The sequence below is a fragment of the Lemur catta genome, chromosome 3 (assembly GCF_020740605.2).
Source record: "Lemur catta isolate mLemCat1 chromosome 3, mLemCat1.pri, whole genome shotgun sequence".
In the NCBI taxonomy this organism is placed as follows: Eukaryota; Metazoa; Chordata; class Mammalia; order Primates; family Lemuridae; genus Lemur; species Lemur catta.
The window spans coordinates 109,976,525-109,990,501 of NC_059130.1; the positions used below are offsets into that span (position 1 = coordinate 109,976,525).

Below are 13,977 nucleotides of genomic sequence, written 5' to 3' on the forward strand. Positions count from 1 at the left end.
AACAACAAAAACAAACAAACAAACAAACAACAGAAAGCCCTCTCAACCTTATCACTGCAGATTCCATTTCTTCTTGTCTTTGATTTTCACTTTGTGTTTTGACCTTTGGGGATTTTCCTTGCTTTCAAAGGGAAGTCTTAGGATTAGCCTTCTGGAAAACAAAAGGCCAAAAATCATACAGATCATTTCTGCCTGTTGCATTCCCGCATACTTTCCCTGAAGCAGCCACTGGGATGGAGCAAGGGCAAAATACAGGGGAATAAAATATAAATTGATGTATACTGTGTTACACCATTTCTGTGAATTTGGAAGTATTGCATGGGGAAAATACTATAAAGTCATGTAATCGCCATTAAAAATATTTTATATAAAAAAAATAAAAACAGGCAAAAATATAAATTGACTTTCCAACATATGCTCCATCTACAGGTAGAGGTTGTGGCTAGAGTCAGTTATCAGGTGAGATCATTAATGTGTTGACTTCAAAAGACTCTTTTCTTCTCATTGTACTGCAGCAAAGCCTTCTTGGCAAGCCCAGTGGAAGCCAAAGGACCCACCCCATGGAGGGATGCTGGGTGATGGAGACAGCCAATGCCTCCAAGGATGGCTTGGATTTCAACCCCATGAAGGATTACATGATCCTGAGTGGTCCCCAAAAGATAGCCGTTGCGGTGTTGTGCACGCTTCTGGGCCTACTAACCGCCCTGGAGAACCTGGCTGTGCTCTATCTGATTCTGTCCTCCCACCGACTCCGCAAGAAGCCCTCATACCTGTTCATTGGCAGCTTGGCTGGAGCTGACTTCCTGGCTAGTGTGGTCTTTGCATGCAGCTTTGTAAATTTCCATGTCTTCCATGGCGTGGACTCCAAGGCCATCTTCCTGCTGAAGATTGGCAGCGTGACCATGACCTTCACAGCCTCTGTGGGCAGCCTCCTGCTGACCGCCATCGATCGCTACCTCTGTCTGCGCTACCCACCTACATACAAAGCTCTCCTCACCCGTGGGAGGGCACTGGTGATCCTGGGCATCACATGGGTCATCTCAGCACTGGTCTCCTACCTGCCCCTCATGGGATGGACTTGCTGTCCCAGTCCCTGCTCTGAGCTTTTCCCACTGATCCCCAATGACTACCTGCTGGGCTGGCTCCTGTTCATCGCCTTCCTCTTCTCTGGAATCTTCTACACCTACGGGCATGTCCTCTGGAAGGCCCATCAGCATGTAGCCAGCCTGGCTGAACACCGGCACAGGCAGGTGCCAGGAATGGCCCGGATGAGGCTGGACGTGAGGTTGGCCAAGACCCTGGGGCTGGTGCTGGCTGTGCTGCTCGTGTGCTGGTTCCCGGTACTGGCGCTCATGGTCCACAGCCTGACCACTACGCTCAGCGACCAGGTCAAGAAGGTCTTTGCCTTCTGCTCCATGCTGTGCCTTGTCAACTCCATGGTCAACCCTGTCATCTATGCCCTGCGGAGTTGGGAGATCCGTTCCTCTGCCCATCGTTGCCTGGCCCGCTGGAGGAGGTGTCTGAGGGACATCGGGCCTGAGGGAAAAAATGAAGCCCCAAGGTCTTCAGTCACCGAGACAGAGGCTGATGTGAAAATCACTCCGTGGGCAGATTCCGGAGACCCGTACTGCTGATTGCTGACGCGGCTTCTTTCACAGTTGAAACAACTCAAGTCAGAAATCATTTCACTCCTTGGAGGAGAGAGAGGGGTCTCGGCCCTCTCATCCTACTCAAACCAGCCCAGAGGTCTGGACACTTCCCTACTTTTGCTGATGAGTGTTGGGATGACTCCGGGAGAGTGGGCTGGCCATGCCCACCTGCACACAGCTGCGGGGTAGCTAGGGCCTGCGGGAATGGCAAGGCGGGCAGCGGGCAAAGGCCTGGCACAGGCTCAGTTTGTGGGACCCTCCCAGCAAGATGGCTTAGTGCCCGCGTCCTCCAGAGACCACAGGAGCCAGAGAGAGCTTTCAGTCCCAGCGATGAGAAACTTGGAGGACATCTGAGAAGAAGAATAGATTTTTCTCTTGGGAACTCAGGGTATCAGATGGGATGGCTGGCCAGCCCTTGCTCCTGCTCAGCTGCTGGGGCCTCCTTGGTTCTGGAGCTATGAAAGGCCCCACCTGCAAGTCACCCTTGCCGCCGAGGACCAAGAACTGTGACGGGATGAGGATCAAGGGTGTCGACCTGGCTCTTTCAGAAATAAATAACAAGACTTCAGTTCAGGGCCTGTTGTTGTTAGGGCAAGGGCCCTGCCTGACATCCTGACAATCCTCACTCACAGCCACTGTGACCTCTTAGGTCCCTGGGGAATACAGAGGAGGCTGGGGTCACTTGAGACACAGACTCTTCAGAGAATTTTATTGACCCTGTGAGGTCCTGCCTGGCAGTGCTGTTGGAAGCAGGTGGAGTCCCAGTCTAACCTGACTCTGAGAAAAAGGGCAATATTCATGAAGATTTTATAAACCCCCAAATTGTTCCCCATCCCCCTTCAATCCATCCCCTTTGTCTTTTCCATGCCCCTATAACACATAGTAAGCAGAACAGGTGGGAGGAGGGGCAGTTCCCTTCCCATCTGCCAGGCACAGGCTGACATGCCACAGTCCCCAGCCAGAGCACAGCTGCGTGCTTTTGAAGGTGTCCGTATTTTACATATCAAGGAGGCTGGGTTCCCCCTGCAGGGGCTTGAAACAGTAGACAAGAGAAATTATTGGTGGCAGGGAGGATTGCAGAGGAATTCTAATGCAATTATTTGATTACACAGATGGAATAAAAGGAATGATATTGATTAAACATGTCTTCTTTTAATGCTCTCAAGACAAAGTATCCACTATCTGTTCACTTGTCCATCCATCTCATAAATACATGCCGGGCTCTGTGCTAGGTCCTGAATATTCAACCACAAATGAGACTCTGCCCCTGTCCTGTGGGGCTTACAATCTACAATCCGGTAGTAAGAGAGCCAATAAGCAAATAAAGACGATAATCACAGGTGGTACAATGAAGGCAATCGGCAGGGTCATCTGACAGGGATTTGAACTAAGGCAACTTCAGGTGGGGTAGACCTACTGGGTGCTCTGGTCCTACATACTGGCTGGCTTTTATCGAGCCTTTACTATGTGACAGACACTGGACTAAGTACTTTTAAATGTCTTATTTCACTTAGTCTTCACAATAACCCAATGAAGACGGTCTTGGTTATGTTCATTTTATGGATGAGGAAACGTCAGAGGCAAAGTCACTTGCCTGAGTTCACACCACAAATGAGCACCTGAGCTGTAGTTTCCAAACTAGTTCTTGTTTGGCTCCAAAGCCTGGCCTCTCAGCCACTAACCTCCTGGCCTGGTTCAGTCAGATTCTGCTTGATTATTTCTCATTAGGGATACTAGTTTTCTGCAACATCAGATCACTGCGACCTTAACTCATCACTGATACTCAGCATACTTCATTTCATGCCCCTGTATTAATTTCCTCTAACAAACTTCCACAAACTGGATGGCTTAAACAACAGAGATTTATTCCCTCACAATTCTGGAGGCTAGAACTCCTGAATCAAGGTGTCAGTAGGGCCATGCTTCCCTAAAAGTTCAAGAGGAGGATCCTCGACTCTTCCAACTTCTGTGGTCCCTCGTGTTCCTTGGCTTGTGGCAACATAACTGCCACCTCTCTCTGCCTCAGTCTTCACGTGGCCTTTCTCCCCCTGTGTCTCTTGGTGTCCTCTTTTAAGGACACCAATCACTGGATTTGGGCCCACCCTAATCTAGTATGACCTCATGTAAATTTAACTCATTACATCTACAAAGACCCTATTTACAAATAAGGTCACATAAGTTCCAAGTGAACAAGTGAAGTTTTGGGGGCACAATATTCAACTCAGTACAGACCTCAAGGACAAAGTCTGCTAGGCTTAAAGAATTCATCCCCCTCCCCCCCAAACTTCCAGCCAAACCTCCTATAAAGCCCACTGCTGTCCCCTTCCTAGGGGTGTATTAGGCACGTAACCTTTGCCACACTCCTAGGGAAATAACAGAATGAAATGCAAAAGGGGAACTTACTTTCCTTATCCCTCCTGGTTGTTTGAAAATAATTTATTTACTCCTCCCAGAAAAACCCTCCATAAAACCCAAGGCTCTTCCCTTTTCTTTTGTGGACACCTTTTTCAGCCTCCACCCATCTGTATCCAGATGCTCAAAATAAACAGCATTTTGCAACACACAAGGCTACATGTGTTTCTCTCTCAGCTCCAGACCTGACATTTGGTACCAAAACTCAGGAGGGCACACCAGGTGGACATGACCTCCAGGACTCTAGCAGGCAAGGCTTGCAACTCGGGAAGCGGTAGGCAGTGGCAGCTCATCCTGGGTTTATTCCCAAATCCTGCCTCCCTCTGAGTCTCTGGGTCATCAGTAAGGTTCCCACAGATCTTTCCTGAGCCGTGCAGGGGCCTCTCTCTAACTTGTCTCTGATCCTAGAGTGTAGGCAGAGCGCTCTAGCTCAGCCAAGGTAAAGTAATTGTCCACCCGGACCCTCCTGAACCAAGCTGAGAGGCAGACACTGGACCGCAACCGGGATCTTCCTTGCTGACCTCCTAAATCTACACCCTGAGATATCCCATTCCTGGTGAGTAGGGAGCTCACAAGCTCGTTTCCCAATTCCTCTTGATCTCATTTCTCATTTACTTGTCTCGACTCGAAAAGTCCTGCTGGTGAGCTAGAGGACCTTCAGCCCCTAGGGCCCTCAGTGGACACAGGGACACCTGTTCCTACTCGTCTAGCACTAGTCACTCGCTCATTACTCCCATGCCATTCCCTCATTCTAGGGACGCCTAGAATTGAGTAGAATTGGCCCGTGTGACCCCTACTCTTTCCAGGAACACAGGAGACTCTCGGCCTACTCCTCCTAAAACTACCCCTTTGGAGTGCCTTCTCTGAAGCCTCAAAGCACTAGGTCTCACTGATGAATTCGGCCAAAATGACTTATCTTTTACTGTAATACAGCTTGGCCATGATATAAGTTAGATAATAGCTCTCAGTGGCCTGAAAATGGAACTTTTGACTTTAACATACTACAAGATCTGGATAATTTTTGTCACCACAATAGCAAGTTGTCCCTCATGTCCAAGACTTCTTTACTCTCCGCTCATGACCCTTTCTCTGGCAGAACTGCAATCTGGCACAAATCTTTCTAGTATACACCAGATGCCCTTGTCAACTTCCTCCCTCAGCCCCTGAACCACCAGAAACTCCAGATCCTGATCCCTCAGATCTCAGCCCTCCCCCATATAGAACTCCTCCACCGCTACCTGAACCCCCTCCACACCCCCTCCCCAGCCCCCCTACTACTCGCTCTGGCTCTGTTCAAATCTCAGGACCTGCGGATTCTACCGCCCTCGGCTTATACCCATGCAGGGAAGTGGCTGGGACACAAGGCGTTGTGCGGGCTCATGTTCCCTTCTCCCCTTCCCATCTCTCCCAGGTAGAGAAAAGACTAGGTTCCTTCTCAACCGATCCTTATGCTTTTATCAAAGAATCTGAATATGTAACTCAATCATACGATCTTACCTGGCATGATCTCTACATAATTCTTTCCTCTGCTTTATCTCCTGAGGAGAAGGAGAGGGTCTGGCTCAATGCCAGGCACATGGCGACGAAATCCGTAGATGCACCACCGCCCAACGAGTGGGGACAATTGTGGTTCCCAGAACTGACCTGTTATGGGATTATCAAATAGAAACTCAACAGGGGACAGAAGGACGGGCTAAGAGAGATCATATGATCACATGTCCATTAAGGGGGCCTGAGAAAGGCTGCCCACAAGGCAGTCAATTGTGAAAAACTAAAAGAAATCACACAGGGACAGGATGAAAATGCAGCTTCTCTTACTGTCCAGGCTCCCCGAAGCCTTACAAAAGTAGACAACCCTAACCCTACTACCCCCTAGGGAATTTTACTTCTCAATATGCATTTTATCGCCCAAGCCACACCTGACATTAGACACAAACTTAAAAAATTAGAGGATGGTCCTCAAACCCCGCAAAGAGATCTGTTACAAACCGCCTTTAAGGTATTTAATAATAGGGATGAGGAGCAACAACTTCAAAAACAAAAGAGGGACCAGGCTAAATAGCAGATGTTGGCAGCTGTCATCAACTGACCCCTGGAACGTCCTCAGTCAGACCAGGGAAAGGGGCAAGTGATGCCACCAGGCCCATGTTTTAAATGTAAACAAACAGGCCACTGGGCGAGACAATGTCCTAATCCTCAACCACCCCAGGACCTTGTCCCCTCTGTGGAATGAGGGACCACTGGAAGGTGACTGCAGCTTAGCCTCTCAAGACAGAGCCACCTCCCTTCCTCCCAACAAACCAGACAGTCCTGATCTCGCCCTACCGAACCTCTCAGGCCTGGCCGCAGAAGACCAACAGTGCCCAGGACTGACAGCCCCCAAGCCGATGACCACATCAGATCCTCGGGGAACTCTGTGGGTGGCAGGGTTTCCTCATCAGCACTGGGGCAACCTTCTCAGCCCTGCCAGAATTCCATGGACCTACACGACTCTCCTCACTCTCTATTGTGGGAGTTGACCATTTTGTCACCCATCCTCTAATAACCCTCCCTTTGACCTGCCATCTAGGCTGAAACATCTTCACTCATTCATTTCTAGCTCTCCCTCAATGCCCAACCCCACTACTAGGAAGAGATATTCTCTCAGAATTACATGTTACTATTTACCTACCTGTCGATCGTGGGCCACAGGCAAACACTGCCTTTCTTCTCCTCACAAATTCCCCCCCCATCTCCTATACCTTTTTCTAAATCTGAAGTCAACCCCAAAGTCTGGGATATTTCAACCTCCTCAAAAGCCACTCACCATTCCCCCATCCAAATACATTTAAAAGACCCGTCCCGGCTGGGTGCGTTGGCTCACACCTGTAATCTAGCACTCTGGGAGGCCAAGGTGGGAGGATCACTTGAGGTCAGGAGTTTGAGACCAGCCTGAACAAGAGCAAGACCCTGTCTCTAAAAATAGAAAGAAATGATTTGGACAGCTAAAAAATATAGAAAAAATTATCCAGGCATGGTGGCGCATGTCTGTAGTCCCAGCTACTCGGGATGCTGAGGCAGAAGGATTGCTTGAGCCCAGGAGTTTGAGGTTGCTGTGAGCTAGGCTGATGCCACAGCACTCTAGCCCGGGCAACAGAGTGAGACTCTGTCTCAAAAAAATAAATACATAAATAAAAGACCCTTCCCAGTTTTCTCGCCAAGCCCAATACCTAATTCCTTCACAAGGTCTTCAGGGATTGAAACCTATCATTCTCATCTTTCCTCCAAAGGCTTACTTCACCCTGCTAACTCCCCATATGACATCCCTACTCTGCCAGTAAAAAAGCCAGATGGATCATACAGCCTAGTCCAAGGTCTAAGACTCAGTAAGCAGGCAGTGAGACCCATCCACCCAGCAGTCCCTAACCCTTACACTATCCTATCTCTTATCCCACCCTCCACCACGCACCATACAGTCCTAGATTTAAAAGATGCCTTTTTCATGATCCCACGACATCCTAATTCCTAAGACATCTTCGCTTTCACGTGGATGGACCCAGACTCCAGTTACAACAACCTATTTGGACAGTCCTTCCCCGAGGATTTAGGGACAGCTCCCACCTCTTTGGACAGGCACTAGCCTCCAACCTAATCCAACTAAATCTTTCCCAATCTGTCCTCTTACAACACGTAGATGATTTATTATTATGCAGTTCCTCTGAGACTATTTCTCACCAACATACTATACAACTCCTCAATTTCTTGGCAGAGAAAGGGTACAGGGTATCTCCCAAAAAGGCACACATTTCCTTACCTCAAGTAACCTATCTAGGATTAGCCCACTGCCCTGGAAAGAGAGAAATGATGGTAGATAGAAAAAAGTCTTATTACCTTAATACCTCTTCCCACCAATAAGAGAGATCGCCTTTCTTTTCTGGGATTAGCTGGATATTTCTGTATTTGGGCCCCTAATTTCAGCATCCTACCTTGACCTTTATATCAAGCAACCAAAGGGGATCTCAATGAGCCATTAGATCCTACTATAAATATTCATCCCTCTTTTGAAGCCTTAAAGAAATGCCCTGACCTCTGCTCTGACACACTTCCCAACCTTACCCAACCTTTCCTACTATATACTGATAAAAGATAGGGTGTAGCAGTGGGAATTTTTTTTTTTTTTTTTTGAGACAGAATCTCGCTGTGTTGCCTGGGCTAGAGTGAGTGCCATGGCGTCAGCCTAGCTCACAGCAACCTCAAACTCCTGGGCTTTAAGCGATCCTACTGCCTCAGCCTCCCCAGTAGCTGGGACTACAGGCATGCGCCACCATGCCCGGCTAATTTTTTCTCTATATATTTTTAGTTGTCCAGATAATTTCTTTGTATTTTTAGTAGAGACGGGGTCTCGCTCTTGCTCAGGCTGGTCTCGAACTCCTGACCTCGAGCGATCCACCCGCCTCGGCCTCCCAGAGTGCTAGGATTACAGGTGTGAGCCACCGCGCCCGGCCCAGCAGTGGGAATTTTAACACAAAATAATGGCCCAGACACTCAGACTATAGCGTACTTGTCCAGACAGCTGGATTTAGCTGTCAGGGGCTGGCCACCCTGCCTGAGAGCCTCAGCTGCGGCTGCTCTTCTCACAGAGGAGAGTCAGGAACTCACTGTGGACAGCCCATCACTGTCTATCCTCTCATTCCCTTGCGGATCTTCTTTCACACGGGGCCCTACAAACTCTGACATCTAGTGTTCAACAGTTTCATTTACTTTTCATAGAAACTCCACATATATCCCTGGCCAAAAGCCCTCCTTTAAACCCGGCCACTCTCTTACCTATCTGATCATTCCATGCATTCTTGCACAGAAAGCCTATATTATAAAATTCCCCACTTCCCCAATGTCTCAACAGACCATACCTAGTTCCACTTTCACCTGGTTCACAGATGGCAGTTCCTACCTACATGAGAAACAGAGGAGAGCCGGGTGTGCTATGGCATCCCAAGAGATTGAAAGCAGGCCACTGCCCATAGGGACATCTTCTCAAAAAGCTGAATTGGTGGCACTAATCAGGGCACTAACACTCTCAGAGAATGCAACAATTATCATTTATACAGACTCCAAATACGCCTTTCACAGCCTACACTCACATGCCTCTATGTGGGAGGAGCGAGGCTTTCTCACTGCTAAGGGCTCCCCCATAGTCAACTCGCCTCCCATTCTTAAATTCTTACAAGCAGCTCAGCTTGCCTACCGAAGGCAGCAGCAGTAATACATTGCAAAGGACACCAACAGGGCCATGACCCCATTACAACTGGCAATAACTTAGCAGATCCAGAGGCAAAAAGTGCAGCCTTGCGAAATCCTCCCGCTCCTGCCAACCAAACGATAGCTACCTCTCACCACTCCGTTAACTATTCCCCTGAAGAAAAACATTCCCTACTAGAAGCTGGGGCCGCTCACTTTGGCCCCTGGCTGCTAAACCAAGGAAAATGCCTCCTCCCACGAGAACACACATACACTACACTGAGAGATATACATAATCCACTACATGTAGGATTTAAACCTCTACTCCCACTCCTAAAATGTCTCATCACTGTCCAAACCAATTTTCTCTTCTACGAGACATAACCCACAAATGCTCCATTTGTTCCTCGCTCTCCCCTCAGGGGGTAGCTAGGTCGCCCTCTTTTCCTACTCATCCAACACGGGATGATGTTCCTGCCAAGATGGGCAGATGGACTTTACTCACCTGCCCCCTGTCAAAAGAACCAGGTATCTTCTCACCATAATTGACATATTTTCTGGGTGGGTAGAAGCATTCCCCACAGCTTCAGGAAAGGACTCAGAGGTCTCACATGCCCTTTTAGGACATATTATTCCCCGATTTGGACTCCCCACCTCAATTCAGTCAGACAATGGGCCAGCCTTTGTCTCCCAAGTCACACAACAGGTCATGCAAACCCTAGGCATGCACCGGGTCCTTCATCCCCCATAGACCCCAGTCCTCGGGAAAGGTAGAAAAAATGAACTCCAGCCTCAAGGCTCACTTAATGAAACTCACCTCAGAAGTGACAGAACCATGGACTTCCCAGTTACCAAGAGCCCTCAGGCGAATCCAGGCAGCGTCGAGGGCCCCCACTTTCCTCAGCCCTTTTACGCTAACTCTGCTCCCATACTCAGACCCCTGCCCCTGGAAAGTACCCTGGGGTTGGTTAGGCAGCTACTCAGAGACTTTGCTAACGAAACTTTACCACAATCACAGAGCCCTACTGCGCACAATCTGACCGTACAACCTGTAGATTGGGCTTTATTAAGAACCCCACATCCCAAACCACTCCAACCACAATGAGGGGGGCCATCTTCTTCTGTTGACTACACCAACAGCAGCAAAACTCCAAGGTCTCCCAACCTGGATCCACATTTCCCGTCTTAAACCCTACAACAAGGGAGTTATCACCTCTACCCCCTCTTTCTACAGGTTGTTAGGTCCAGAGCAGAGAGAGAGACACACACAGACACAAAGCCTCATGTGTAGCAAAATGCTGTTTATTTTGAGGATCTGGGTGCAGATGGGTGGAGGCTGAAAAAGGTGTCCACAAGAGAAAAGGGGAGAGCTTTGGGTTTTATATAGGCATCGTCCTTATCAGGAGGGATAGGGAAAGTAAGTTCCCTTTTGCATTTCATTCCCTTATCTCCCTAGGGGTCTGGCAAAGGTTACATGCCTCATACACCCCTAGGAAGGGGAGAGCAGTGGGTTGTATAGGAGGTTTGGATGGAAGTTTGGGGAGGGTGAATTCTTTAAGCCTAACGCAGGTCTACTGTAACAGGACCCACATCCGTCCAGCTCACCTGCGTACCAGAAGAACTGGTCTCAAATCTCCAAGTAGATAAACAGAATTCAAGCCACCACCCACCAATCAATCTCTTCATGATGGAACAAGCCCTTCCATACCTCCAACTCAATACCCGATCCTGACAAAGTCCTTTACCAGCAGGAAGTAGTCAGAAAGACAACAAAGCCCACTTCTCAACCTTTTAATATTTTTAAATTTTTTACCCATGCCTTGCTCTTCCTTTTCTTATATGTGTATAATAAAAAAGGTGGAATGTTAGGCTTAAAGAATTCACCCTCCCCAAACTTCCATCCAAACCTCTTATAAAACCCACCCCTCTCCCCTTCCTAGGGGTGTATTAGGCACGTAGCCTTTGCCAGACCCCCAGGGAGATAAGGAATGAAATGCAAGAGGGGTACTTACTTTCCTTATCCCTCCTGGTTGTTTGAAAAGAATTTATTTACTTCTCCCAGAAAAACCTTCTATATAACTCTTCTCTTTTCTCTTGGGAACACCTTTTTTGCCCTCCACCCATCTGCACCCAGATGCTCAAAATAAACAGCATTTTGCTACACATGAGGCTTCATGTGACTCTCTCTCAGCTCCAGACCTAACGAAGTCCACCCTCTGGGCCGTGGTAAGCAGCAGTTACTAGGTTATCCTCCCCCACAAGATGAGCTGTGGGTTTGCCTCAGTGTTCCCAGTGCTCAGTGAGGACACAACACAGTCTGAAGGGATCTGATCAATATCTGTGCATGTGAACTGTCTGAAAAGCTCTTTAGTGTGTTTTTGAAAATCAAATTATATTTTAACCCACATACCTATCTTTTTGTCAAACAAAGAAATGGCATGAATTGTTGCTGTTTTGTTTTCCTTTGGGGGGGATTATTTTTTTTTTCTTTTGTTTTGTCTTAAGACAAGGTCTCACTCTCTTGCCCAGGCTGGGCTTGAACTTCTGGGCTCAAGCAATCCTCCTGCCTCAGCCTCCCAAGTAGCTGGGACTAAGGAACACACCAGGCATACATTTTTAAAGGTGATTTTGCATGTTCACATATTCGTGATTCCTTAAATTTGGAGCATGCCTTTATTCACTAGTGGGCTCCTTTCTTATTTTAGCAAAGAAAATACCCAACTGCCTAGCACAAATTGGCACTCAGTAAATATTTATTGAATGAATAAAACTAGATTCTAAAAATCCTTTAATTCAATGCACTTCTATACTTTCTACTTTTACAGCTAGTTAAATTACACTCTGTTAGAGTGATGAAATTTTGTACTCTATTTCTGATTTAAGTAGAGAAGCAGAGTTTAAGGATGGGAAGAGCAAGGGAGCAAAAGGAACTCTAGATATCACTGGGAACTGCTCCCGTTTACATGAAGAAAGAGGCTCAGACAGTGGCCAAGACTTGTCCAAGGAGACCAACGAGGTGGTGACTGGTGCAAGAAATCCAGGTTCCCTAACTTCCAGTTCTGCCCACTCTACCACGATGCCTCTTACCTGCCCCTGCAGGTTTACATGTTGATTATGTGGCTAAGGAGAGATAAAGGTCATTTACCTCCCTTGTGACAAGCTCTATAACATCATTATATGCTTTGATCACTAGATAAGTGTGGATGAATGATTGTGGTTTTTTAAGGTGTTCGTGCTTACTGTTTTGAATAATATTTCAACATAATCATGCAGAGGAAAAAACACAGAAGATAAAGAAAATAGCTGTCTATTCAGCAACAGCCACTGTCTTTCCTTATCACTGCCAGAATGAGGAAGTTCGTGGTGCAAGAGAGAAGTGGTGGGGGGTCAGTGCAGAGAAAAACAGAGAGAGAAGTGGTATGGACAAAGGCATAGATTTCACATATGTAGACCTGGCTTCTAGTCCTACCTCTAACCCAGACTAGCTGTGTGGTCTTGAGAAACTCCTTTCCCCTCTCTGGTCCTCAGCTTCCTCCTCTGCAGAAGTGTCAGGGATGGTGCCACGCATCTCCAAGTCCCCTCCAACTCTGATATGCTGCCATTCTCTCACCAGTATGTGGGGACTAATTGTGCTGCGTGGCATCATGAGACTTCTGACTTGCATCCTTGCTGCACTGATGGCCTCACTTCCTGTTTGAGCATGTGCAGCTCAAACAAATTGTAGAGGGACTGGGAGACCTCCCTGCCAGGGAAGGTTCACATAGATATTCCTTCAGCCTGGGGTCTCTTGGCTCAAATTTTTCTGACCCTGATGTTCTAAAAATGTTCCTCTGTGGTGACCTGTGCATGGGGGTCTTATTTTTCTAGCTAGATGCTAAGCTCTTTGAAATGTCTCAGAATTCCCAAAGCAAACTTGATGCACAGTAGACAGACAGAATGAGCGCACTGGCTCTCCCTCTTTCAGCGTCCACTTTTTTTGCCTTCTCTCCCCTCATAGTACTTCCCCCATCATCCCTCTACCTTGTTATTTCTGCCAGGGCTGTAACAATACCCTTCCAATCTGGTGGGGATACCAGATTGCTCTTCTACATGACAGCTCAAAAAAGCCCCCTGTGGCTACCAATTGCCCATTAAATGAAACCCGCCATCTGACTTCACCCCTGCAGGATTGCTGCAGCAAAAGCGAAGCGACTACTCCCAATGGACTGCTTAAATGTGAGCTCTCCACACACACTAGGGCCTAGTGACTGTTATATCCGGAGCTGAGAGACAAACACATGAAGCCTCATGTTTAGCAAAATGCTGTTTATTTTGAGCATCTGGGTGCAGATGAGTGGAGGCTGAAAAGGCGTCCAAGAGAGAAAAGGGGAGAGCCTTGGGTTTTATAGGGGGTTTTCCTGGGAGAAGTCAATAAATTCTTTTCAGACAACCGGGAGGGATAAGGAAAGTAAGTTTCCCTCTTGCATTCCATTCCTTCATCTCCCTGGGGAACAACGAGGAGGGACAAGGGTAGCACTTACCAGGAGGGATAAGGTAAGTAAGTGCCCCTCTTGCATTTCATTCCCTTATCTCCCTAGTGGTCTGGCAAAGGTTACGTGCCTAATACACCCCTAGGAAGGGGAGAGGGGTGGGTTTTATAGCAGGTTTGATGGAAGCTTGGGGAGGGTGAATTCTTTAAACCTAACAGTGACTAGGCCTT

At 47.8% G+C, this 13,977-nt stretch overlaps 1 protein-coding gene across 1 annotated transcript; it reads left to right on the forward strand.

Moving 5' to 3' along the window:
- Positions 1-521: 521 nt before the first annotated feature.
- CNR2 (cannabinoid receptor 2) lies at positions 522-2,790 on the forward strand. The gene has a single exon (XM_045546018.1). It carries the CDS (start codon positions 561-563, stop codon positions 1,632-1,634), a length of 1,074 nt encoding a protein of 357 aa, XP_045401974.1. The 5' UTR covers positions 522-560; the 3' UTR covers positions 1,635-2,790.
- The last annotated feature ends 11,187 nt before the right edge of the window (positions 2,791-13,977 follow it).

Coding starts and splice junctions, on each gene's coding strand:
- CNR2 (XM_045546018.1), top strand. CDS start 561: ATGGAGGGATGCTGGGTGATGGAGACAGCCAATGCCTCCAAGGATGGC.